The 26,952-nt window shown below is 40.5% G+C and overlaps 1 protein-coding gene across 1 annotated transcript in view; it reads left to right on the forward strand.

The window, feature by feature from the left end:
• MOCOS (molybdenum cofactor sulfurase) overlaps window positions 1–26,952 on the forward strand; it is a 97,167-nt gene that overhangs the window by 36,482 nt on the left and 33,733 nt on the right. The window contains exons 6-8 of the mRNA XM_081835067.1: window positions 20,519–20,718; window positions 22,923–23,039; window positions 24,943–25,398. Coding sequence (XP_081691193.1) covers window positions 20,519–20,718; window positions 22,923–23,039; window positions 24,943–25,398 — 773 coding nt within the window. The remainder of the gene's footprint in view (window positions 1–20,518; window positions 20,719–22,922; window positions 23,040–24,942; window positions 25,399–26,952) is intronic.

Raw genomic sequence — 26,952 nt, forward strand, 5'->3', positions numbered from 1 at the left:
TTTAAACAATAGTGTTAATGAATCAGATCTTTCAGCAACTGATTTTTCAGTATGATGAACAGAGTTTATGAGAAGCCTGGAATGAGTTTGTATATTGATCAGGTCATATTTAAAGATTTATTTTTAGTTAACAAAATTGAGTTTTCCTACAAACATGGTTATGGGTCTGAATAGGCCTTGGTCACCTTCACTGGGAGAAGGACATGGGGAGTGCAGCCCTGTTGGTGGCTTTGGATACCATAGACCAGGATGGTCCAACCTCCCAAACCACGTGGGCCACAAGAGTACTTCAGTACAGAACCTGTTGGCCGCGCCTTGTTGTATGGCAGGGTGGGGGGAGCCAGGACAAAATTTGATGCCCCCTCCAACCTTTGTGCTGCCTTCCCAAAGCTGTGTAAGCAAGGAGGTGGGCTTTGGGAAGGCAGCCCAAGTGCTGAGGGGGGTATCAGATGTTTCCGCGGGCTGCCAATAAAGGCCCTCAGGCCATGCATTGGACCACACTGCCATAGACCATGGTATTCTCCTGAGCTGACTTGTGAGAATGGGTCTGAGAGAGACTATTTCACAGTGATGTCTGTTTTGGGGGGTGAAGCCAAACCGTTGGAAAGTTACAGCACTTGCTGTGGCTGTAGAGACTGATATGGGAGAGTCATGTTTTGTTGCATCTGGGGAAGATGAAGGCATCCAGTAAATAAATAATATTCTTTGTGCCTTGCAGTGGATCAGAATATATTCCCTTCAAATTCTGCAACATTTGTAGAACTCTATGATCTCAACAATATAGTCAATCTGTTTGCAAATGAAATACGGTACATTCTCAAATATGAATGGATTTACTTACAACTGCTGTGGGGTTTGTTTGATGAAGAATTGTAACTGCTGAGAATTGTTATGCATGAAGTTAAAACACAGCAGCTCAGCAATGCTATGTAGGTAAAATTCATTTTCCTGTGGATGCCTATTTAAATACTACTTTTTTTAAAAAAAAGATATGTGTAGTATCCTAGCAGGGATTATTTTGTTTGTAGTATGTACAGTTTCTCAGCTGACTTGATCCAATCCTTTCTTTACTGCAGAAACATTAAGATAATTTCAGAAGGACCATATTAAAGTGAATGAAAGTTTGCATATTCTGTGAAATACTACTTATTCAGCAGCTCCAGATTAAATGGCACTAATCATAAATATCAGATATAGAAAATCCTTCTGAAGTCACCGTGGGGTTAAGTCAGCTGCTTTACTCAACCACAAACTCATGAAATATGTCATAAAGCCTGTTTGACAACTTCTCCTAATTACTAGAGGTATAAAGGACAGTGTCATGTTGTGGTTTGGGGACGGAACTGGGAAGTGAATTTAAAGTTCACTTTGAACAGCTTTGCTGTGTGTGACAAGTTGATCAGGCCTGAGAAACACAGTCTGGGAATGTTTTATTTCCAAAAGAGAACAGAATGAACAACCAGACCTCAACCTGCAAAGTTGTTGCAAGGGAATATAAGAACAAATCACCAGACAATGAGAGTTCAGAGGTTTATTTCCAAAATATTGAAAGGAATATTATTGCCTCCTCTCCCTTGCCCTCCCCGGATCCATTTATTTTGCCATTTTGACTTTAAATGGATCTCACAATATTTTGTGAATGTTACAAGAGCCAGAGTGATGTAAGACCTGGGAGACCAGGGTTCAAATCCATTCTCAACCATTAAGCTGACTGAGTGACCTTGGGCCAGTCACTGCCTCTCAGCATAATCTACTTCGCAGGGTTGTTGTGCGGATAAAAATGGGGAGGAGGAAAAAACAATGTTTGCCACCTTGAACTTCTTGGAGGAAAGGTGGGATATAAATGTTATAAATAAATATAAAAATATATTTTCTGTGAGAACAACAATTTTTAAAAGTGTGAACATTTACTAAGCACCGTTTGAAAATTAAAATAGTAAATCACTTGCCCCCTGAAGATCTCAATCTAATAGAAATAGTAGAAAAGAAAACACGAGTGAACATAAGCTCTGGAGTAGGATTCTTTCTGGCAGTGAGAAGAAAAGCACCTATTCTGACTCTGGTCAACTGATGCGGCAGGCTGGTTTCCCCCTGGAATCAAACCTAAGTAATCAGTAAAGATTTCTCAGATACGCAAGGACTTGCTACTTAACTTCCCCCACCCTCAAGGTGTGCAAATCACCACAAACAGTATTTCAAGTGACCAGAGTTGAATGCAAGCAATTTATCAGGAAGTGCCATCTGAGAGTGAGACAGAACATTTTTTGCACCCACGTCCCTGGATCCAAAACAAGACGGTTAATTTGTGTCTCAAACTCTGTGTTTTTAAATTTCACTCAAAATACATGATAGGTTGTAATGATGGGCTAGATGTAGTCAATATTACCCATAACTCTTGGGAAGATGCCTCACGTATCTCCAAAAAAACCAGTTGACCCTTACATAAAATTATCATTCTAGCTTCCCCCCTTCATCTGCAGCAATTAAACAAGAAGAACAAACACAACATTCTGTGCTTCTTTCATGTTGTCTATAGATAATTGTAGCTTGCTGGATGTCAGCCATCTTATGTATTGCCCCAGTGGGATTTATGAGAGTTCTCCATTGATCAATAACCAGAGAAAATCTTTGGATTGAAAAATGGTATTTTGAAAAAGCACAGAATGTACTTTGTGGCAGCTACTGTGCATACAAGGCTGACATTTGACTCTTATTGCTGCGAGCCGAAATACCTCTTTGCTTTTTTTAAAAAAAGAAGAAGCAAATTTCTAAGATACCACAGGGGGAATTGGGCTACAACTTGTGCGGGGAGAAGGGGAACAAAAAGCCAGTAAAGACTATCCAATTATTCCTCTGCTACTTGATTCAATAAGAGCAGGAGCATCTAAATGGATTTGGGAACGGAAAGCTTCTTTTATAGGTTGACTCAAAAACATGCACTGTCAAGCTGGCTCCAGCTTTTGAGGTTCCTGGGGTCAGACAGTGCTGATAGCACCCCAAACACCTGCTCCCCCAGGAGCAGCACTCCTGCAGCCGCTTGCCTGCCCCCATATCTGATGAGCCCATTTTCTCCAAGCACTGTGGGGAGGGTGGTAGGCAGTTGCCGCCTTACCCGGTAGTGACACTGCCAGGGTTGTTTGGCTGCTGTGGGCAAAATGCCCCCCCCCCCAGATGGTGGCTGCCCTGCAGATCCAGGTTCCCTCCCCATCCCTGTTCCTGCCATCGCATCTGCACTGGCAATGGCAACGGCACCAGACCCAGCACCGCAACTGCACCCTCACCTACAGCTGTGCCCATGCTGCTGCCATGGGGGGCAAGGACACAGCAGGTGCAGTGGTGAGGGGGCAGTGGCAGGGGTGAGGGCAGTGGTGCTGTCTTGGGGGGGGGTGAAGCCCCAGTGGGGTAGGCCGCACAGTGGTGGGGGCTGGGACGGCGGTCAGATCTGTTATGTAGTGAAGTTTCACCCTGGGCCAGCAGGGGGATACTGTATATAGTTTTCACTCAGGTCTGTAGATAGTTTTCCCTCAGGTCCGCGTCAGTTATTTTAGGCGGGAACTCTGGGCTGTTGTTGTTACAATGTTGACAGCCGGCTGCCTATAAAAGCAGGCCGGCTGAGCTGTTTGCAGTCAGTTCTATTCCAGCTTACGAAATAAAGAGCTAGTTGGAGAAATCGCTGGTCGTCGGCTATGTCAACCCACAGTTCTACTCCAGCTTACGAAATAAAGAGCTAGTTGGAGAAATCGCTGGTCGTCGGCTATGTCAACCCACAACTTAACAAGATCCACTGCCAGAGGCAAATGGCGTCCCCTCGCCTCATGCATGGGCTGCCCCTGGACATGGCAACAACTGCTACCACTCTTTGGCAAGCCCACTCATGCGTGAGCAGCTGCCAAGGAGATTGGTAGCTGCTGCAGTGCTGCTGGTGGGAGGCCCAAGGGATGGCACCACTGGGGTGGGGCCAGGCAAAGTGTCAGCCTTGATGGGCCTTGCATGTCTGTGGACCACAGCAAATGCCCCAGTGGGCAGACCGCTGATCCTGAGCCTGTGTACTGTTTAACTTCTGAACCACCCGTAGCTGTTCAGATGAAGGGTGGTATATAGATGACGATGATGACACTGTGGAATCATAGAATCATAGAATCATAGAGTTGGAAGAGACCACAAGGGCCATCGAGTCCAACCCCCTGCCAAGCAGGAAACACCATCAGAGCACTCCTGACATATGGTTGTCAAGCCTCTGCTTAAAGACCTCCAAAGAAGGAGACTTCACCACACTCCTGGGCAGCAAATTCCACTGTCGAACAGCTCTTACTGTCAGGAAGTTCTTCCTAATGTTTAGGTGGAATCTTCTTTCTTGTAGTTTGGAACCATTGCTCCGTGTCCGCTTCTCTGGAGCAGCAGAAAACAACCTTTCTCCCTCCTCTATGTGACATCCTTTTATATATTGGAACATGGCTATCATATCACCCCTTAACCTCCTCTTCTCCAGGCTAAACATGCCCAGCTCCCTTAGCCGTTCCTCATAAGGCATCGTTTCCAGGCCTTTGACCATTTTGGTTGCCCTCCTCTGGACACGTTCCAGTTTGTCAGTGTCCTTCTTGAACTGTGGTTCCCAGAACTGGACACAGTACTCCAGGTGAGGTCTGACCAGAGCAGAATACAGTGGCACTATTACTTCCCTTGATCTAGATGCAATACTCCTATTGATGCAGCCCAGAATTGCATTGGCTTTTTTAGCTGCCGCGTCACACTGTTGGCTCATGTCAAGTTTGTGGTCAACCAAGACTCCTAGATCCTTTTCACATGTACTGCTCTCAAGCCAGTTCTGTGGAACTGGACAACTGAGCTACATGTGCTTAACAGCTAAACCTGAACACCCAAAGTATTTTTCTGCCGCGAGTTCACATTTATGTGTGAGTTGTGAATATTATTATTGTTGTTGTTATTTATATAGCACATCAATGTACATAGCTCTGTACACCAAAGGGCATGCAATCAATTGCATCTGAAAATGCTTGGTTTAGTTGACAAATTTAGTTATAATTTACTTGGGAGCCAGACTTCCCATTAATTAAATACACAAATTAAATTGGGAAACTACCTAAGCTGTCTATTGCTGGCATATGTCCTTTTCTTCATAAGCATTAGACAAGAGATTAAATTGTAGTAGGATTTGCTGGAGTCTCAGGGTGTGATTTACTGAAATTACGGGTAGAGGAGAAATTTGTTTGGTCCACAACCTAATTAGCCAACCTAATTTGCTCATCCTGGATTTATATGTGGATCAGAACACAGCTGTCAATTGGAGTATAGTACACATGTATATGACTTTTGTGATGCACTTTAATGCACATTAATTTAATGTACGGTATTTTTAATCTTTGTTGGAAGCCGCCCAGAGTGGCTGGGGAAACCCAGCCAGTTGGGCAGGGTACAAATAAATTATTATTATTATTATTATTATTATTATTATTATTATTATTACTTTAGGTTCACAAAGTGTGCACCAAAATGCATGTTTTATGGAAAAATACATTCAAAGATTCATACTTTAGGGAAAGAATATATATAAAATGAGAAAAATTGTAGCATTTAAATGCATTTTGAGGCAAACAGTGAGATGAAACAGAACTATGATTGAGAGTATTTGAAAGTGATTTGAAATGGAAACAGACCCACCTGTGGCCACGTGAGCGCGTGAGCATTCAAACCCCTTGTTTAAAAAGTCAGTATTTCTTGTATTAGCAATCAAGGTTTCATACAACCATCTCTTCTTAACTAGAGCAAATTTTATCTTCAGATTAACAGTTTTTAATTTTTAATCTATTTTTCAGAATAACAGTTCTGTACCTGGCCCTGCCTCCGCCCCTGTTCTTCCCTCTTCTGGGTTCGAAAGGACCTGCACATCAGTGATGGCATGTCAGTTGGACACGCCTAAAATGGCCACCACCTGCACAGCCATTTCAGTTTCATCTAAAGTCTCATTCACAGTCCTATTTTTTAAAGCAAACAAACAGTTATGCACATAGAGGCAGCCTGGGTTGCCCTGTGTCAGAGTTGAGCGTTTGGTTATTCTTTGTTACCTGCATGTGAAATAACTGATGGGATAAGTAATGGGTGCAGGATACACACTTACAGGAAAATGAATCCTGTATCCTGCTGGGGGCTGGAAGAGGCCTCAGTAATCATTATAGTTAAGTTTAATTTTGTACATTGCATGTGTTGTTTAAAGACCAAAGGTCTCTCTTCTTCAGCACATAAATTTCAAGGGATTATGATAATGCTACCTTGCAGAAAATAGCTGAAATTACAGGCTGAACTGAACTCCAAGGGGCTACTTTATCTGAATGTTGTGCATGCTCTCTAGCTCTCTCTCTCGGATAATATATAACACTGGATGTGCATAAATGAGATAAAATGACTGGGAGAGGACTGAATAAAACAAGTGACATAAAAGGTCTCTGAGTAATGTTGGAGCACAGCACCTTGATAAATAAAAAAATAAAAATTTGAATTCACGAGAGGGAGCATTGAAGTAAAGCAGCTGTTACCTGGAACGTGCTCTTGCCATGTGTGTGATCTGCTCTGGCAATTAGGCACCTGGGAACTTGAGAGCCCCTTGGCATCAATGGGGCCAGTCTCTGGGGAAGCTGTCTCATTGGGCTTCAGTCTCAGGACCTGGGGCTGGGTTCAGATCTTGCTGGTTCCTCCTCTGTGTCAGAGTGCTGGCTGCTCTTCAAGATCAGGGTTGTGACAGCTGATGCAGACAAGCAAGTTCATTCTTTTTCACTGACACTGCAGGTGTTCTGCACTCCTCAAGGAATGTCCCTTGTATGGAAACCTATCTATTGTCATCTGTGGACTCAGCTACATTAGTCAGAAGACAGTGTTATAAATGTGTTATAACACTGTAACTCCAGATGGCGCTGTAGAACTGAATACACAACTCAATGATATTTTCAATTGTGAGATTTACAACTTTCTTTGCAGAGCGTTTTCAGAGCTGTGTAGATCTAGCTTACGTCTTCAACAAAACAGGGGAAGAAGCGGGAGTGATAAGGACTGTGCTGTCATTCATCTTTGGCCATTCTAGTCCAACAAATACGATATTTTTTTATTTTAAGGGCTCACATTAATTCCAGTTCAGATGTGCTTTCCAACAGTGATATTTTTAATGCACTGAGAAGCAGTGAGCAGAACTCTATTTTTTTTTTATTAGAGTTTAAATTTGATATTCTGTTTTTGGGAGGCAGGCAAGGGAAAAGTAAGTGGGCTCTTGGGAAGCAGAAAAGAACACATTACAGTTTCATTTCTAAGTGGAGGTTTATAATGTGATTATCAAAATGTGAATAACAATCAAAATAGTGTAGCAGTTTATTTCCAATAGGTAGATTTTTTTTTATTTGAAATAAAATAAAATAGTAACATGTTTTTCCAGCAGGAATCTCCATTCATGCCAAGTTCTTTTCTACATTTGAGCAAAATGTATTTATATGATTCAAACATCAAACACTGGAATGATAAATAGCAGGAATAAAATCCTGTTTCAGGAAATGACTGCAATGGAAGAACAATTAAAATAAAACTGGCAAAAAGTTGAAAATATTATTTAAGCTTGAAGAAAACATTTTGGGGGGGGGGGGAGGAACATTGCACTGGAAACAAAATGTTAAGTCAAAAAGCAACCAGTATGGGCAACAAATGTATTAAAGGATTTATACAGTGAAGTATCAGCAGAATATTCATATTCATGCATCTAAATTTCTTTAAAAAAAAAAAGTCCAAGCCAGTGTCTTACACAGCGAATTACTCTGTATTATCTTCCCTGCCTACCAATTCATTTCCAGTCTCAGTTCAGTGTTAGTGTTGCCTCTAAAGCCCCAAATAGCTTAGAACCAGGCTACCCAAAGGATCATTGTAAAATTGTGTGTCCACAACAGAGCCCTTCTGCATGTCTTCTGATCGTCTGCAGCGCAGGAGGCATGGATGTATTAGAAAGCACCTTGGGGGTGGAGACTTGTTTGCTTTCCATCTTTGCTGGCAACTGAAGACCTTGTTGTTTCGGAAAACCTCTGATTTGCCTAATGTTGCAAGTTGATTGTTTATTTTATTGTTTTGCTTTTATTGTGATGCATTGGCTGTTCCGTGAGAGTAGGAAGATGAAATAATGATTAATTCATAAATAAAATACATTATCGAGTTCAGCTGACTAGAAATGGAGATTAGGGGTCAAACCACATTTCAGGCTGTAAAAAATAGAGGAATGTTTTTAAATTCTATATAGAAGAAAAGCAAAGCTGCTACCCTTTCCGAAACACAGGTGAAGGTCTTGCCCCGATCTTCCCAGCAGGGAATCACTTCACTAAACTGGTATAAAATCAGTGTGCTTCTACCGTGGATGCGCTGCTTTGGAGCATAATTTATGAAGGTGGCATAGCAGTTCCTTTCCCTCACACAAATAGATATGAAATATTTTTCAGAGAGGAGGCTGGTTGAAAAAACCTTGTGAATTAATATGAAAGCAATCAATGCTGCATGTGGCTGCATGTGCAACTTTGGTCTGTGAGGGGTTGTGGGCATATAAATGCTAAATGTTCCAGCGGTCTTGAAAAACTATACATGCTTATTTTACAACATTGAAATAAATACTGAAGTTGTGAAAAAGGAAGGCAGGAATTTTATTTCATGCTATTGGTAGTTTCTTTAAATGGAAGCAATTCTCAGGAGCTTAAGTGGTTCAGTTCATTTTGTATGCAAAGCTTCTTTCAGGGTATTAGAAGCATCTTCATTTCAAAGATTAGAAATGTTAAAGAAGAATGACAGATGGAATGAAGAGCAGGCGGGGGGGGGGGGAGGGGAGTGTCCTGCTGCAGGAACAGTGAAAGTGGTGCGAGAGCTATTTCTAGGTGCTCACAGGTTTCCTACCTAAACCTAACTTTTGATTTCTCAAGTGATGGAGTGCACACTTTTGCCACAAGGCCTATCTGTTGATTGTAGTCAATGGTCTGCTCTGCCTCATGGGAAAATCAGTAATGGTGGACAAATTACCCTGAAAGACAGCTCAGGGAACACTACATTATTCTGTAGTGCACAGGCATATTCTGGGGCAAGAGCTCCATTCAGAATGGTAAACATTTGAGGTCCAACAGACCTCACCTGTGCCCTGTGGAAACTGGTGTGCTCTGAAACAGAATCTTTTGCATTTTGCTAAAGTTCCTCTACACATAGAGCTGATGCATGCCCCTAGCTTTTGCACGCCTCACAACTGTAGTGTAAAATAAATACATTTTAAAAGTACATGCATTTTAAAAATGGTTCTTCTCCCATTTTCTCCTGTAATATCAGTAATACTGCCAGGCCCACTCAGTCAGCATAGGAGTATTTTTTAGTATCATGTGTGAAACCACTAAGGCTTACAAACCTTACTGTCCACATGACACACAAAGTTCAGTCACATGAAATTTCCCCATTTACTTACTTACTTACTTACTTACTTACTTACAGAAAGCAGCTACAGAGACTGCAGTCTTAAGCAGAGGATAACCTCCTCATCACCATTAGATCTCAGGGTCGTGCAATATAAGTCACATTATCAAAATCTATCAGGCACTAAAACAATCAAACCATAAATTAGTTTACAAAAAGAGCTGGTAAAATTGCAGTACAGAAGGCACACAAAGTCACCATCTTGCTAGACGCTGCTTCCTCTCTGCGATGTTGTTGTAGTTCCATCTATAGGAGATCACACACAAGGGTTGGGCTATGGCTGGGAAGTTTCATTTCTCCATTAGTAATTTCTCCTCTGCATTCTGTTTCTATCTGCTTTGTGCAGGAAGATTGTCCTGCTGTTCTGTGTGTTTCATGGCTAAATGCCTTTTTTGTTGGGGGGGGGAGGGAGGTTGCATATGAAGAGTAGTGAGAAGTGAGCACAGCAATACAATTATTTTCTGCCTCCTGTGCACTTGTTGTTGTTTAGTCGTTTAGTCGTGTCCGACTCTTCGTGACCCCATGGACCAGAGCACGCCAGGCACTCCTGTCTTCCACTGCCTCCCGCAGTTTGGTCAAGCTCATGCTGGCAGCTTCGAAAACACTGTCCCACCATCTCGTCCTCTACCGTCCCCTTCGCCTTGCGCCCTCCATCTTTCCCAACATCAGGGTCTTTTCCAGGGAGTCTTCTCTTCTCATGAGGTGGCCAAAGTATTGGAGCCTCAGCTTCACGATCTGTCCTTCCAGTGAGCACTCAGGGCTGATTTCCTTCAGAATGGATACGTTTGCTCTTCTTGCAGTCCATGGGACTCTCAAGAGTCTCCTCCAGCACCATAATTCAAAAGCATCAATTCTTCGGCGATCAGCCTTCTTTATGGTCCAGCTCTCACTTCCATACATCACTACTGGGAAAACCATAGCTTTAACTATACGGACCTTTGTTGGCAAGGTGATGTCTCTGCTTTTTAAGATGCTGTCTAGGTTTGCCATCGCCTTTCTCCCAAGGAGCAGGCGTCTTTTAATTTCGTGACTGCTGTCACCATCTGCAGTGATCATGGAGCCCAAGAAAGTAAAATCTCTCACTGCCTCCATTTCTTCCCCTTCTATTTGCCAGGAGGTGATGGGACCAGTGGCCATGATCTTCGTTTTTTTGATGTTGAGCTTCAGACCATATTTTGTGCTCTCCTCTTTCACCCTCATTAAAAGGTTCTTTAATTCCTCCTCACTTTCTGCCATTAAGGTTGTGTCATCTGCATATCTGAGGTTGTTGATATTTCTTCCGGCGATCTTAATTCCGGCTTGGGATTCATCCAGCCCAGCCTTTCGCATGATGAATTCCTCCTGTGCACTAGTAAACAGTAATGATTTGTAATTAAGAATGGTTCCAAGCCTCACAATATACACCCGGGTGCAAAAAGTGCCTGTCTTTGATTGTGATGCATAATATATGGGAGATCCTTCTGATCAGGTGCCAGTGCTCTTATATTAGCACTGTTGAACAGTCCTTGAGTTCATCTTTGGGCACGGCAGTGTCTTAGATTCTTAGAACCTCGGTTTTCTGGCCACACCCACATTTCATGGTTGATGTTCCTCACAGTCCCTCCGGGGGCTGTGAAGAAGTTCAAGCAGCAAGGACGGAGGGAATGAGGCATGGCTCCTCCTGAAATTTCCCACGGGTACCAGAAAGGCCAAGGCACCTGTAGAGCTGCTTGACTCTTTCTCTGCCACCTTGGAAGACAGAATGGGAGTGACACTGGGAGTAAGCCCCTGCCAAAGGACGAGCCTCCATTACTGTCCTCCTTACATCAACTAATTGGCTAAACTATGAGGTGCTCTCTACACAAGATATGCAAATAAGCAGTGATTAAATCAGCTGCTGAAAAAATCAGGACTTTTCAAGGTATTTGTTTTTTTTTTTTTTATAAATATTTATTAAGGTTTTTTTTAAAATATAAATGCACACATAAAACAATCTTACTTTTATAACAACAAATTCTTCACTTCTTTGGACTCCCTCACGTCCCCCTCTCCCATTTACATCATTAAAAAAATTTTTTCCAAACAAATTATCAACTTGTTTACAATCTCATATCCACACATTCCAATATGATTTAACACTTTTTCCAATAAAATTTTTATATTTTCTTTAGTCTCACTTATCATCAAATTTAAATCTAGTTTAGTGGTGGCCAGTTTTTTATAATCTAGCATCCTTCTTAACATTCAAACAAATTACAATGTTTTTGTAGATACATCTTGAATTTCTCCCAGTCTTCCTCCATCTTTTCTTCTCCCAGATCTCGGATTCTGCCAGTCATCTCGGCCAGTTGCATATAGTCCATCAGCTGCATCTGCCACTCTTCCAGTGTGGGTAAATCTTGAGTTTTCCAATTTTTTGCGATGAGAATCCTTGCTGCCGTTGTTGCATACATGAAAAATGTTCGATCCTTCTTTAACACCTTCTGGCCGACAATACCCAGAAGGAAGGCCTCTGGTTTCTTAGTGAAGGTATACTTAAATACCTTTTTCAGCTCATTGTATATCATTTCCCAGAAGGCCTTCACCTTAGGGCATGTCCACCAGAGGTGGAAGAATGTTCCTTCATTTTCTTTACATTTCCAACATTTATTGTCAGACGAATGGTATATTTTGGCAAGTTTAACTGGGGTCATGTACCATCTATATATCATTTTCATAACATTTTCCTTCAGAGCATTACATGCAGTGAAGTTCAACCCAGTGGTCCACAACCTTTCCCAGTCCTCAAACATAATGTTATGCCCAATATCCTGTGCCCATTTTATCATAGCCGATTTAACCATTTCGTCTTGTGTGTTCCATTTTAGCAGCAAGTTATACATTCTAGATAGTACCTTGGTTTTGGGTTCTAACAATTCTGTTTCTAACTTCGATTTCTCCACCTGGAACCCTAACTTTTTGTCATTTTTAAAAACTTCTTTAATCTGAGCATAATGTAACCAGTCTCGCACCTTATCCTTCATTTTCTCCAAACTCTGCAATTTCCAATTGTCTCCATCTTTTTCTAATAATTCCCAATATTTTGGCCATTTGGCCTCCATATTGGGTCTTTTTCGGGCCTTAGCCTCCAGAGGTGAGAGCCACCTTGGAGTTTTGTTTTCCAATAAGTCTTTATATTTCGTCCAGACATTGAACAGTGCTTTCCTGACAATATGGTTCTTAAAGGCCTTATTGATCTTAACTTTGTCATACCATAAGTATGCATGCCAACCAAAAGCATTGTTAAAACCTTCCAAATCCAGCACGTCAGTGTCTTCGAGAAGTAGCCAATCTTTTAGCCAGCAGAAAGCTGCGGCTTCATAGTACAACTTTAAGTCTGGCAGGGCAAAGCCACCTCTTTCTTTCGCATCTGTTAATATCTTAAACTTAATTCTGGGCTTTTTGCCCTGCCAGACAAATTTAGATATATCTTTCTGCCACTTCCGGAAGCACTCCGTTTTGTCCACAATCTGTAATGTTTGAAACAAAAACAACATTTTTGGCAATACATTCATCTTAATAGCAGCAATTCGGCCTAACAAAGAAAGCTTCAATTTTGTCCAACTATCCAAGTCTCTCTTAATTTCAGACCAACATTTTTCATAATTATCCTTAAATAGGCTCAGGTTTTTTACTGTTATGTTTACCCCTAGGTATTTTACTTTTTTAACCATAGTTAGTTCTGTTTCTCTCTGAAACCGTTCCGACTCTATATCTGTCAAATTTTTCCCCAACACTTTAGTTTTCTGTTTGTTTAATTTAAATCCCGCCACCCGACCAAAATCCTGTATCAATTGTAATACTCTTTTCGTACTAGACTCTGGCTCCTGCAGGGTCAAAACTAGGTCATCTGCAAAAGCTTTCAATTTATATTGTTTCGCTCCGACCTGAATCCCTTCCACCAACCGGTCCCCTCTGATCAAGTTCAAGAGCACCTCCAGAACCGAAATAAATAACAAAGGGGAAATCGGGCAGCCTTTTCAAGGTATTTGAATGGTATTTTGATGCTTTGAAAAATCATTTCAACAGCCACAAATGGAAAAGGAGAGGGCAGATTGCTTTATGTTTTCTTTTTCTTTTTGGATACGGCTTTCTTTTTTTTTTTTTTTTTTTTAAATATTTTTATTGGATTTTCAAAATTTTTTTAAACAAACACAAACATATATCATAAACACAAAACACAAAACAAAATATCTGTAGTTTCATACCCTTACAATCATTACCCTCTTTCAGTGACTTCCCCCCACCCCCCCCAGCCACCTTCCCATTTCATTAAATATCTCAGCAAGTTATTTGTTCAAATCTCTTAAATATTATTCATATCTTTTCTTATAATTTATCCTTTATCCATTTTTACTTTAAATCCCATTATACATATTAAGTTGTTTCTTTAAGGTCGGCCTAATTTCTCTCCCACAAATTCCTTGCTCTTTATATTAAATCAAAAAACAATAATATTTCTATTCTAAACCCCAGACTTTTACCACTCTACACTCCCCTCCCCCTCTGTCCCGGTATTTGCCCCTTCCCACATTAATATCCCAAAGAAAAAAAAACAGATTTAACCCGGATTTCTCACATCAGAGGCCCTTAGGCCCCCGTTAATCACTCTCCAGCAATTTTGTTTATAGTCCTTTTTATTGATCTTCTCTTCTCGAAGGAATTCTGTCACCAGTTCCTCATATTTTTCAAACAAAAACAGTCTTTGTCCAGGATCAACAGATCTCCCATGTTGCAGCTTAAAGAAGAAGTCTCCATCATACTTATTCGTTCTTTCGTAGCTTAATGTTTCAGTTGTTCCAGGGACTTCCATCTTTCTCTCTCTTTGCAGATTTGTGATCCATTGGTTGTCTTTTTCACTTCTTTTCCTCCCAAAAGTTACAGATATTTGATTGCTCTCTTCCTCCTGAACTCCTTCTTCTTTTTCTTCTTTTTCCCCCAGTTCTGAAGTTGTCTCTTTTTCTGCAGCTGCAGATTCTTTTTCCATCCGGTTAGCTCCACCAACAGATTTGTTTAGTTTAAAATTGAAGGTCATCAGTTGATCTCTCATGGCTAAGCTCTGCTCTTGCAGAGCTCCCACCAGGGAAAACATTTTTTTTATCTCTGCCAGTAGTTTTCCTTCCGCAGCCATTGCAATGTCTTTAGTTCCCTCCAGGGGGATTTCCATCATAGTTCTTTTCCAACAGTTCGTTACTTTGTTATTCAGAATTAGTTTGTTTCCAGTCAATTTAATGTAACACTTTTAATCCCAACAATATAGTTATAACACAGTTTTAACTCAATTTCCAAGCTGACGTCCGTTTGACAGCTCTTTTGACAGCTGTCAAACACCTTGTTTTTTCTCTCGGGTTCCCAAGCAGGGCACTGCCCGGGTTCGGGGGGGGGTCCACCAAAAGCAAAACCTCTGGGATTCCCCTCTCTTCACTCCAGCACAAGTAACTTTTTCAACCAATTTATGAAAGTGTTCTTTCTCCTTTCAACACCAGAGTCTTTCCGACTTAGTGCTCCTCTCCTTGCTTTAAGTCTTTTGGTGGGGGGGGGAGTGTGGACTTCCTTTTTAACACATCCCCCGCTCGTACTCAAATTCAATGATAAAACTTTTAGTGCCAAAATTTCCTTCTACTCACGAGTTGTTTTTTCAGTCCAAATTTCAGGAAGAAAGATAGCGCTCTCCGGTCATGGCTCGCGGCTTCGCTCCGCCAAGGCAGCGATCGACTCTCAGCTCCACGCCACTCTCCGGTCCCCTCCGTAGCCTTTAAAAAGGCTCTTCGCGGGTCGGGGAGGGCGCTTAAGGTGCCCACCGAGTCTCCATGTCCGCAGGCTTCAGCGCCTGCGGTTTCTAAGGGTCCCCGTGTCGCCGGCACGGCAAGACCCGTCCTTAGCGGAGCCGATTCCCTCCAGAACTCGGAGGGAATCCGCCATTACCCGTTCGCGCTATCCCGGAAGTCTGGATACGGCTTTCTCTTTCTGTCCTGTCCTTCATAATGAGACAAGAGGCATGTGAAGTTGTTTGTTTCTTGAAGGAAGAAAGGGAGACAGACCTTTGATTTATGCTTTACAATGAATTTAATATGGTTTTACTACGCCTGCCTCCTTTGACTAAGGAGTAACTAGGTGATATTTATTACCATCTTTCAATGGGATGTTGTGGGAAAAAAGAGCACAGTAAAGAATAACCCACAGCTGGACTTGTTGTGTAAGCCACGTAGAGGTTGAATTAAAGAAAGACTTATGTTACGATGGGTGTGTTTGCACTGGAAAAGAAGGCATCGCAAGATGGAATCCAGTGGCTGAGATGGGTTTGGAAAGGTCTCTCTGTAAATTGCTTAGGCTGCAGTTTGAATCTGCTCTGTGTGACTGTGTTATCATCAGGATGGGATGTGACCTTAGAAATACGAGCATGACAGAGGAAGCAGAAACTGCAACAAAACACCCAACCAGGGAAAGATTTATGATCTGAACAACGAAGTGAGAAGAATGCAACACTGGAATCGGGAAATAAGAACTTAATGAAAAACTACACATGCTGTTATTGATTATAAATACTAAGGTTATACACACACACACACCTTAGAGACCAACTAAGTTTGTTCTTGGTATAAGCTTTTGTGTGCATGAAAGCTTAAACATGAAAGCTTATACCAAGAACAAACTTAGTTGGTCTCTAAGGTGCTACTGGACAATTTTATTTTATTTTTATATATTTCTACTGCATCAGACCAACAACAGCTACCTACCTGAATCAAGGTTTATATGAGTAATTTGCAGTATGCAGGGTTGTAGAGGGGCAGCTGTTCAAAATATTATGGTAATTGCAAAGTGATGTCAACTAGAGACCAAATGAGAATTGACGCCGCAGTGGGGGTATATCTTGGACATATTCTGTAATGAGAGGGGGAAACTGGTTTTGGAAATTGTATTAATTTGGTTTGATTTGTAATAATTTGGAAAATCAATAAAAATAACTGGCAAAAAATGTTTTTTAGAACCTGAGAAAGTAAAAGGAAGCCAGAAGCCAGTAATCTACTTTGATAACTCTAGAATTGAGGCTGCTTTCTGTCACAAATTCTAAGAATGAATTTTATATCCTCCCACCTCTACTGCTAGGATTGGTGGTTTGGAGTTTTTAGAAAGCATCTTTCATTTTTCAAGTTGACCTAATCAACCATTTTGTGCCAAAATCCCAATGACTCTTTGAAGTGAATTGCATAAGAGGCTTAATATAACTGAGCTTAAATCCTGAACCTTTTGCTTTTCATCTAGCACTGCTCTTTGAATAACAAGTTGGATTTTGAAGGAGGGGAATCTTACTGTGAATCTCAGGTTATCAGTTCTTTTGCCAGGTGACTGTACTGACACACTGTGGTTCTCAGCAGTTTTAAATCAAATGTCGTAAGTGCGGGATGTGTGCGTATGAGTAAACATCAAGGAGCTGACTTTTTCATATCTTTTAGAAGTGATACATTAATAATACAGTTTTTGGAATAGTGGCAAATATTGGTTATGTGATATTTTATATGCATTACTAAGCATTTATTAAAAAGGTTAAATTTAGAAGTTTTCATTGCTTTTGCTATCAACAGTAACTGGAAGGTACAAGGTTCCCCCCCCCCAAAAAACCCCCCTAATTAAAGTCACTGATATTCTATTTATTTCATTCTGATTGTGAATCCCTGGGAAACATCTCAAAGCAATACATAAGCTTTTTTACAAAAAAAAATAAGATGTTTTGAAATCAGATTTACAGAAAAATGTTTTCCTCTTGTGATGCCCTGGGATGATAAATCAGTTTTATACAAACAGGAAATGTTGACAAAAAACCAGGAATAAAATTAAGCTGCTTTTGGTGTACAGCTTTCAAGAGCGTCTTCCTGGCTTTACAGTTGTGGGAGCAATTATTTTACAACACTAAAATATATTTTACTTATGGGGAGAGTGCAGGGAATACAGAGTCTCCTTTTGATTTGGAGAACAGAATTTAGTAGTGACCAATAGAAAGCTGCATAAGCATTGAGTGTGGACTTCCTTCAGCAGCATAAATGCTGAAAGAAGATGTCTGCTTTGTGCATCTTTGACGTTGCTGAGCTCCATGCTTTGAAAGCCCTCTTTCTCCTTCGGTTCTGGAACGGCTATTGCCAATCTTTTTGTTAAATGGGTGGAGATGTGATTACCCCTAGGTACTTCGATTCGTCATTGTTTTGCTCGTCTTTTTGGATCTAAAATCTAATAGATCAGCTTGACTTCAGCTAGATCCCATTGCCACTTTGTGTAATCTCCCCCACAAATTCTATATGCAAATACTATTAGTTGAGCAAGGACCACCAGTAATGGCTTTTCCATATAAGGTTCTTTACAACTGACTCTCAAAATACAAGTTGCTAACATCATTGAGCTGAAAGAAGGAGTAGAAATTAGCTATTCAACAAAATAAGATGGGGAATTTCCAGAAGCCATCTGTTCATTAAGATAAATACTGAAAACATATCACATGTGGTCTAAGCATGCCATCCTGAATGGAGGATTAAGCTTCAGCTGAGGAGGCAGAGAAAGAGAGGAGAGAACAAAAAGGAATTGCACACCCAATTAGAACTGGGTGAAAATGAAATGTTCCTACCATTAATTAGAGTAGATGTGTGATTTCAATGCATATCTGACCCATTTTAATATTAGTTTACCCATGTCAAGAATAAATTAGATGTGTGGCAGGTGTTGAAAAAAAAACAAAACCAAAACTAAGGAAATAAGGAAAAGGTGCATAAAGGCTTCTCAAATCATATCATCAGAGGATCCTTGTTAGAGGTGTGGGAAAAGAATAGGAAATTGTTGGAAAAAAATACCCCTTGGTGGTTATCACCCATTGATATCTTAACCATAAAAAAACAAATATACAAGGTGAGAGATGGACCTATGAAGACCTCCTGGAAAGATCTGAAAAAGGATGGAAAATCAGACCCTATGAAGAGCTAAAAGACAAACTAACAGGCTGACTGCAGTACCATCAAATTAATGTCTTATGGAAAGAAGACAAAAAAAACTGGGATGAATGAGAAAAAATCTAGGTTCCAGGTAGAGATTATAAAAAGTAAGACCAAACTTCTATCCAAAATGTATAACCTGTTACTAGAATGGGATACTAAGGTCAAGGAAGTTATGATAAAATGGGCGATAGACATTGGATATAATTTGGACTATGATAATTGGACGAGGCTATGGAATAAAGGTATGAAATTTACTGCCTGCACCACCCTTAGAGAAAATATGGAAAAGATGATGTACCATTGGTACATCACCCCCGTGAAATTAGAAAAAATGTATAAGACCGGGGATAATAGGTGTTGGAAGTGTAAATCCAAAGAAGGCAGTTTCTATCATATGTGGTGGAAGTGTGAAGAAATAAAAAAAAATTTGGGACGCCATATGCAACGAATTGAAAAAGATACTTAAATACACCTTTGTTAAAAAACCTGAAGCCTAGGTATGATCGGAGACGAGATTAAAAAAGAAGACTACATAATGTTTCAATATGCAACTGTAGCCGCTAGGATTTTACTAGCACAAAATTGGAAAACCCCTAATATCCCGACCGTTAAAGATTGGCAAATTAAACTATTTGAATACTTAGAACTGGCAAAAATGACGCAGAATATCAGACAGCAAAAAGATACAAAGTTTATTGATGACTGGATCAAATTTATAACATATATGGAAACAAATTCTAGAAATTTAAAAATCACAGTAGGTTTAACATAATTCTTGCGATGCATTGATGCTATAAAATGAAAACTGCAGAATGGAATTACAATTTTATAAAATCCAAAACCGAGATGGAGGGAAGTCAATTCGTGTGTTTTCTTTTTGGTCCATTTAGGTTTTCTGTTGTTTGTTTTTGTTTTCTTTTTTCTCTTTTTTATGTACTGTTCATTTGTTCCTCTGCTTGCTTATTGAAAATTAATAAAAACTAAAAAGGAAAAAAGAAAAAAAAGAAAAAAACCAAAACATTAGGTCCCAGAAAACTTTCAGTAGAGTGATGTACCATAAATTAAATAAACAAATAAACAAACCTTTATTGTCACTACAGCACCTGTGTGCAGTGAAATTAAACGAGGGGCCCCCCCCCCATACACTCAGTCTTGTTCGCGCTCTGTGTGCTTGTCAGAAGTCAATTACACCACTATTTTTTTCCATTCAGCAGCCCAACAGCCCACGGATAAAAACTGTTCTTTAACCTGTTGGTGCGGCTGACTATACATCTGTATCTCCTGCCTGTAGGAGATTAAAGAGGTGCTGGCCAGGGTGTGAGTCGTCCCTGGGAATTTCCCTCGCTCTCCTGAGGCAGTGGTGTCCCGCGATGTCATCTTCCAAACTCCAAGGACAGCCCATGATGTCATGGGCTGTGTTCACCACCCTCTGTTAAGGACTTCCCTGCTTCGTTTGTTGTTTAAAAGATTTACGCCTTGTCTATTATAATCTCTTTATTTTATTTATTTCCCATAATTCATGAGATGAACCTAAATATATAAAACTGACTACTGAAAATAATTGCTTCTGTAGTTATGAAAAATGGCGTGAAAATTCTGTCACAAGTGTTAGATCTGTGATGACGACTCCTCACGTGAAGTCATCAACTGATGACACTGGAGCTGTTAGATTTGCGCAGGAAACACTAAGAGTGAGTGGCTGCTGTAGCTTTCATGAGAAAAATCCCGGAACAAAATGTATTTCCATGTGGCCAGGTTCTCTTATTGATATGTGAGTCTTACTTCCTAAATGTCACTTTAAAGAATCTATTTTACTGTGATGTCTGCAAAAATGTATTGAACCTTCTTTTTAATTTTTTTTAATATTTATGTTGTTTATGGAAACTTAATAAACACATCTTTTAAAAACTTACATTAAATAATAATTACAATTGACTTGATTTTACGAGATCCTTTTAATGTCCCTGTAGAAATGGCTCAAAATGAAACTGGAAGTTGTTGAATTTTTCTCTCCTCTCTCTCCCTCCTCCCTGCAGGTGGAATGAAGAACATAGAACAACATACATTTGCCTTGGCTCACTACACCTATAGAATCCTCTCTACGTTAACATATCCTAACGGGACACCTGCTGTGCATCTTTACAGTGATACAGACTTCAGCAGCCCCGAGGTCCAGGGTCCAATCATTAATTTTAATGTATTGGATGAAAATGGAGATATAGTTGGTTATTCACAGGTATGCTTTAATAATTCTCTTGTTATCTTCTAATGCATTTTTGTGATCATTTGACCACCTTCACTCAAAATACCTGTTCTTGCTGAATTCTTTTATTCCTTCTGAACCTCCCACATGTTGTTTTATATTAAAAATAACAAACAAGGGAAGAAATATTTTGACAAAGTGGAGAACAAGTTGTCCGAACAAATTTGTACATGGCCACCAAGAACAGTGTTCAGTGTGGCTGGCATGTTATCTTCAAAAGTATGATGAAAACCTACCCCTTTGTCCTTTTTATGAGGTACGTCACCAGAGTCTTTTGAGTGATATTGGAAAGAGTCAAGGCCAACCTCCTCATTTTTTAAAATAAAGAATATATTGTTCAACGATGATCAAAGAATATGAATTAGCAATTCTAATGCTTTTAAGAGCCTCCCCACTCATTACATTAAATGTGATGAGTCCAGTTAAGATAATATTCATAGCTAGCCTAATGGCTTTTTTGGCTATGTTCCCAACAGCCATCTCTAAACCTCGGGGGGGGGGTGATCATTCACTATTGATTTCCCCCCATTGATTTAGCAGTTAAGATTCCAGGCAGGCAGAAGAACTTGATGGACTGGAGGAACAGAATACAAACCAGATGATGAGGAAAAAGATTCTGCTGATGCCTCCAGTTCAGTTATTCTTTTGGCCTGTATCATCTTCACTGTTATGCAGCGAGTATCTTAGCGCAAGTTCCCAAGGCAAAAGGGTTGGATTGTGTTGTTCTGCACTACTAAAATGGATCTGATATCAGAATGGCGTTTTGTCATTACAGCCTGGCAAAGTGCATTTGCAGTGTTGAAATGATTTGTCTCCTGCAGACAGTTATCTAGGTGGAAAACGGCTATCTTGGCTCAGACATATGATCAGAAGACAACCTAATGGATGCATTTAGCAACTCTTATATTCTAGAAAACCTGAAAATACTAGCATATCCTCCAACATTTCTCTGAAGAAGTTAGGCATATCGTATTCTGCATTAGGAAGCTTCTCCTGCATTTGTTCTTGCCACACACATATACGTAATATACACATCAACATTGGTCAAGTCAGTTACAACCTCTCAGCCTAACCTACCTCACAGGATTGTTGTAAAGAAAAACTGTGTGAGGGAAGAGATTGTGTACAACACCTTCAACAGACAAATGGAGTAAAATAACATTTTAGCTGTAAGCTGTCTTGAGTCCCTGCCAGGGGAGGAAGTGAGTAGTAATAATAATAATGGAAACCATGAGAATGATCATGTACATACCTGAGAGCAAATCCTATTAAACTCAGCAGGGCTTAGTTCTGAGTAAAAAATGCTGAGGATTGCAGTGTAAAGCAGTACTTAGTCAATTACCTGGGAGTAAGCTCCATTGAATGCAGTGGACCTTACCTCTCAGTAGACTGTGTAAGGCTCCATTTACAATAAAAGAGTAAGCACTCCGTATGTTTCTTTAAAAATGGCTGGCTGCTGAAGCGTTGCATTAAACTGACCTTTTCTTTCAAAATTATAGGAAGGACTTTATATGCCAGTTTCACCATTTTCTTCATTTGGTGCAGGAATTTTATTTTCACTATAAACAGGACTTTGTTTTTGCACCTGCACACATAAACCACTTTTAATTGTTCTCTGAGACATGGAGAGGGGGAAAAAGGAAAACCGGAGTATTCTAGGTTCAAATCAGAAATCGAGACTGAGATATCAAGTCAAAAAGAGTTTGTGAGAGAAACTGCAATGTAAGGACAAACAGGGCTTTTTTCTGGGGGGACGCAGGGGTTCGCATACCCCTAAACATTTTGTGAATCTAAGCCTGGCCTCATTGAGGGGCAGTATTTCAACTTGAGTATGAAAAAGTACCCCTAAACATTTTTTTTTCGAAAAAAAGCACAGGGGACAAATATGTGTCTTCATTCCAGTCTGGTAGCTGCCATGGCGTATGTACATTGTTAAGTTATAAAATGAGGATTACATCATGATATATTTTAATGAAAAGTCTCTTTTAGGATGCAAAGGGGATATTGGGGGAAAATCTCAAGTTGCATTAGAACGAACATGCATAAAATCTAAAGCAGCTAAATTATTAAGTAATAGACTAAAATCTTTTGTGCTTTCTCAGTTGTAGCTTTAATTGATAGCAAACTGATATCTTTATCTATGTTGAGAATCTTTCTTTCTTTGCTGAACCTACAAGGTAGACAAGTTGGCTGGGCTGTACAACATACACATTCGCACAGGCTGTTTCTGTAATACTGGAGCTTGTCAGCAGCATTTGGGGATCAGCAATAATGACATCAAAAAGAACCTGCAGGTCAGTATGTGTTAACATTATGGTTCTATTTAGGTGCTCCCAAGTGAAGTCTTCAGTCTTTCACTTGCTCCAACACTGTCCAATATTCTCAAACGAAAAGGTAATGCCATCAGCTAGTTTCCGTGCGTTGCAGTCCTTTTTGGAAGTGAGCTCCAGTCACTTCAGTGGAGTTTGCTCCCAAGCAAGATGCGCATAGCGTTGCCGTTTTAAAGAATTATGAGTCAGCACTAAACTGGACACAGGTACGATACTTGCTCTGATGTATTATTAGATCTCAAATTTTGTTGTTGTTGTTTAGTCGTGTCCGCCTCTTCGTGACCCCCTGGACCAGAGCATGCCAGGCACTCCTGTCTTCCACTGCCTCCCTCATGCTGGTAGCTTCGAAAACACTGTCCCACCATCTCGTCCTCTGTCGTCCCCTTCTCCTTGCGCCCTCCATCTTTCCCAACATCAGGGTCTTCCCCAGGGAGTCTTCTCTTCTTATGAGGTGGCCAAAGTATTGGAGTCTCAGCTTCAGGATCTGTCCTTCCAGTGAGCACTCAGGGCTGATTTCCTTCAGAATGGATAGGTTTGATCTCAAATATGTAAGAGCAAATCCTGAGCACACTCTCGAAATAAACTGTGGGCAAGATTCTGCAAAAATTATTTCTGCAACAAAAATCCTTTTTTGTTATTGTGATTGTTGCAGAGCACCTGTAAACATGTACATAGAGATATAACAGTAGTTTACCTTTTACGGGGTCCTTACAGTATTCAGTGTAATCTTCTTCTCAGCCTACCTTCTTCCTCTCATATACTTTTCTTTTTTGAAAGTCCTGTGGCCATGAAATTGTACAACAGGGCTGTGGAACACTTTTCAGCCACTTTCCTTCCTGGCTAACTTTCTGGCAGTCACATGCCGGTGGTGGATGGAACCACACACACAGCTGTCCACATGCTGAAGGTGGAAGTCCTGCAGGTGGGAGGATGCAGAAGCCAGGGCTCCCCCAGCCTGTTTGTACGGGGCAATCAAAGCCTTTATCACCCTTAACTTGCTGAGTGGGTGGCGGCTTTCCTCTGTATCCTTTTGTGGAGTAAGGACAACCTTCACACATCAGCTGCTGTTTTAAGGGACTTCAAAATTTAGTAAAGCCACATGTCCTTTGCCCTGTGTGCCATTTTATTTTCATAGTTTATTTGTCAAATGCAAACAAACAGCCCTAGCATGTTGTACATATTAGCTTAGTGAAAAGACACAGTAACTATCATGCTGTATTTTAATGGAATGAATAATGAAAACAGGACCAGAGCTCAGCGATGAGGCACAAAGTGTTTTTGCTTTGCATGAATAAAGTCCAATGGGAAATCTTGGAGATGTGCTGACAGTCAGAGTAGACAGAATGATACCCAGAATCCAGACTTCATATGTGGCAGTTTCAGATGTTTATAAAACCAAGGGAGAGCAGCGATAGAGACTTGTTTGCAAAATGTATAAATAGAATATATATATTTTACTATGTGCCTAAAGGCAATATATAAAGCATAAGAAGGGGAAAAACAACATCCTAAAATTAAAATAAATACTCCTTTTAAAATTGGGAGCTGCAGCAGCATACTTAAAAGTAAACCTCTCCAAGTGCCTGGTGGAATGGGTTCAGTTTTACAGAAACCTAAAACTCAGTAAAGGCAAATCAAGGTGGGTCTCTCAAGTATGCTCATTCCAAAGGTTTGGGGTTGTGAATAACCAAACTTGGCACAAGGAATGATAATCAATATTACTTCTCTCTCCAAAACAAAGTCTTGTGGGAGGGGGGACATTCTGTTTTTTTACAAAATCTTATTGCTGTAAAATACAGTATGTTACATTTTGATAGCGTATACAAAATGTTTATAATACCTTCCCTCTCTCCCCCCCCCCAACTAGGCTGGGCATGTCTGTGGTGATGACATAGATGTAGTTGATGGACGTCCCACTGGGTCTGTGAGAATCTCATTTGGCTATATGTCTACATTTGAAGATGCACAAGCCTTTCTAAAGTTCATTATAACCACCAGACTCATTGGCTGCAACATGGTTAATATTCCATCTCCAAGAGAGACTATTTCAGAATTGGTAGCGTCTCCCAGGGAGAATGGTCACACCTGTGATAACAACAGTGCAAATAAGCTGCCTCCGAACAAGAGCACTGGGGACTCTGGACTTAGTACCTCTTCCACTTCAGTGAACATGCCGGTCAATCTACAGCCAGCCAAGAGACATTCAGAAAGAGACATGACTGAGGTTTTTGGGTACCCAGCAGAAGACATGCCAAGTGGTAGAAGGCCAGTCACTGTCACCAACATTTATCTCTACCCAATCAAATCATGCGCTGCATTTGAGGTAAATGCTTTTAGTGATATTTAAAAGATTCACATTTTTTCAGGTCTGTTGATGTTTTATAGCTATATCTATATATATCTCTATATTTATATCTATATCTATATCTATATGTATATTGTGTGTGTGTGTGTATGCATACATTAGGATGGGTGTGTATATATCTAGATCTGCATAGATGTTTTATATGTATGCGCGCGCATGTGCATACACACATGCAATTTTTAGCTCACAAAGGCATCCAGGGCCAGAGCCGCTTCACCTTCACGTAGACAGAGACAATGAGCCTCCTGTGCCAATTTTAGGAATACCATTAACTGGTATTAAATTGTTGGTTATTTAGTGTATGTGTATATCCATCCATCATGGGGCAGGAGAAGTACATCATTAGGATTTTCTTCTAATGCATCAAAATGCTTTTGGCCTTCTCTGTTCAGATCAGAGAGATTTTTTTTTATTTAAAAATCAAAATAGAGGTCAGTTGAAGTAAAACTAAATGAGCATTGGCTATATCCATCTTTTCTGGCTTGGCCCATGAAATAAAAAGAAGAAAAAGGGTCATTTTGGTGTCCCTGAAAGGATTGCTCCATTGGTTGGTATAATCACCAGGGAGGCTTCAGTTCATCTTAAGCTGTATTTTCCATGAATAATTGGACACCAGTTTTATCCTCATATGCATCCCAAAAACTCTTGTGTTGTGCTACAACAGTGTGTAAACAGCAGGTAAGGGTGATCGACTAAGGCCTATGTTTCACTCAAGCAGTGAACCTGTATCTGGCCTGTACAACGTCAGGTTGGGGTACACATGAAAAAGTCTCTCCACATAGGGAAATAATTATTATATTATTATTGGTGTTTTTGTAGGAGAATTGCATCGCTGAGGATAGAGTGGTTGTACTCTAGCAGAATCTGTGATGCTTTTGCCTATTCCATTTAGTAACTGCTCAGAGGGTCCGCTGAAACCTCTTCACTCACTTTTTGCTCCATCAAGGAGGGGTTGCGTGCTGCATTATTTGGCTCTAGAACGGGCCTTTTCGCTTTTGAGGAGAAAGGGGGAAAAGAGGAAAGAACCCTCAGAGAAAACAGGACAAGAGATTTAAAGAGGGAGAATTGGAATATTTCTTCCTTAAGCCTGTTGGAGACAGTGGAGAAGGTGGGGCAAGGTGAATACCAACTGTTCAACCAACCTTGATGATGGGAAGGAGGAATTTGGAGAAACTGAGGGTTGATTGGTAATGGGGAGACAGAAATGCAGGAGGGGAAGAAAGGTGGGGATCGTATGGAGGGCAAACGCAAACCCAGGGAGGTAAAGAACTTTTAGAACTCTGCAATGCAAGGGCAGTTGTAAGTCTGGAAATGGAAGACCTGAAAAAGAATGGGGTGATTTTGGGATGACAACCTCCAAGGCTTGTTGACAAATGTGGCAGTGGGCTTTAAGTTAATTTCAAAGTAGGGTTTGCAGTACTTCTGATACAGCATGCTTTACTTCTCAGAGCTTTGGTAGTCAGTGAGAAAGGAGGTCCCATGTTAGCTGAAATGTGCATTAGGACCCACACC

This window comes from Podarcis erhardii (genome assembly GCF_964252035.2).
Source record: "Podarcis erhardii genome assembly, chromosome: 13".
NCBI lineage: Eukaryota > Metazoa > Chordata > Lepidosauria > Squamata > Lacertidae > Podarcis > Podarcis erhardii.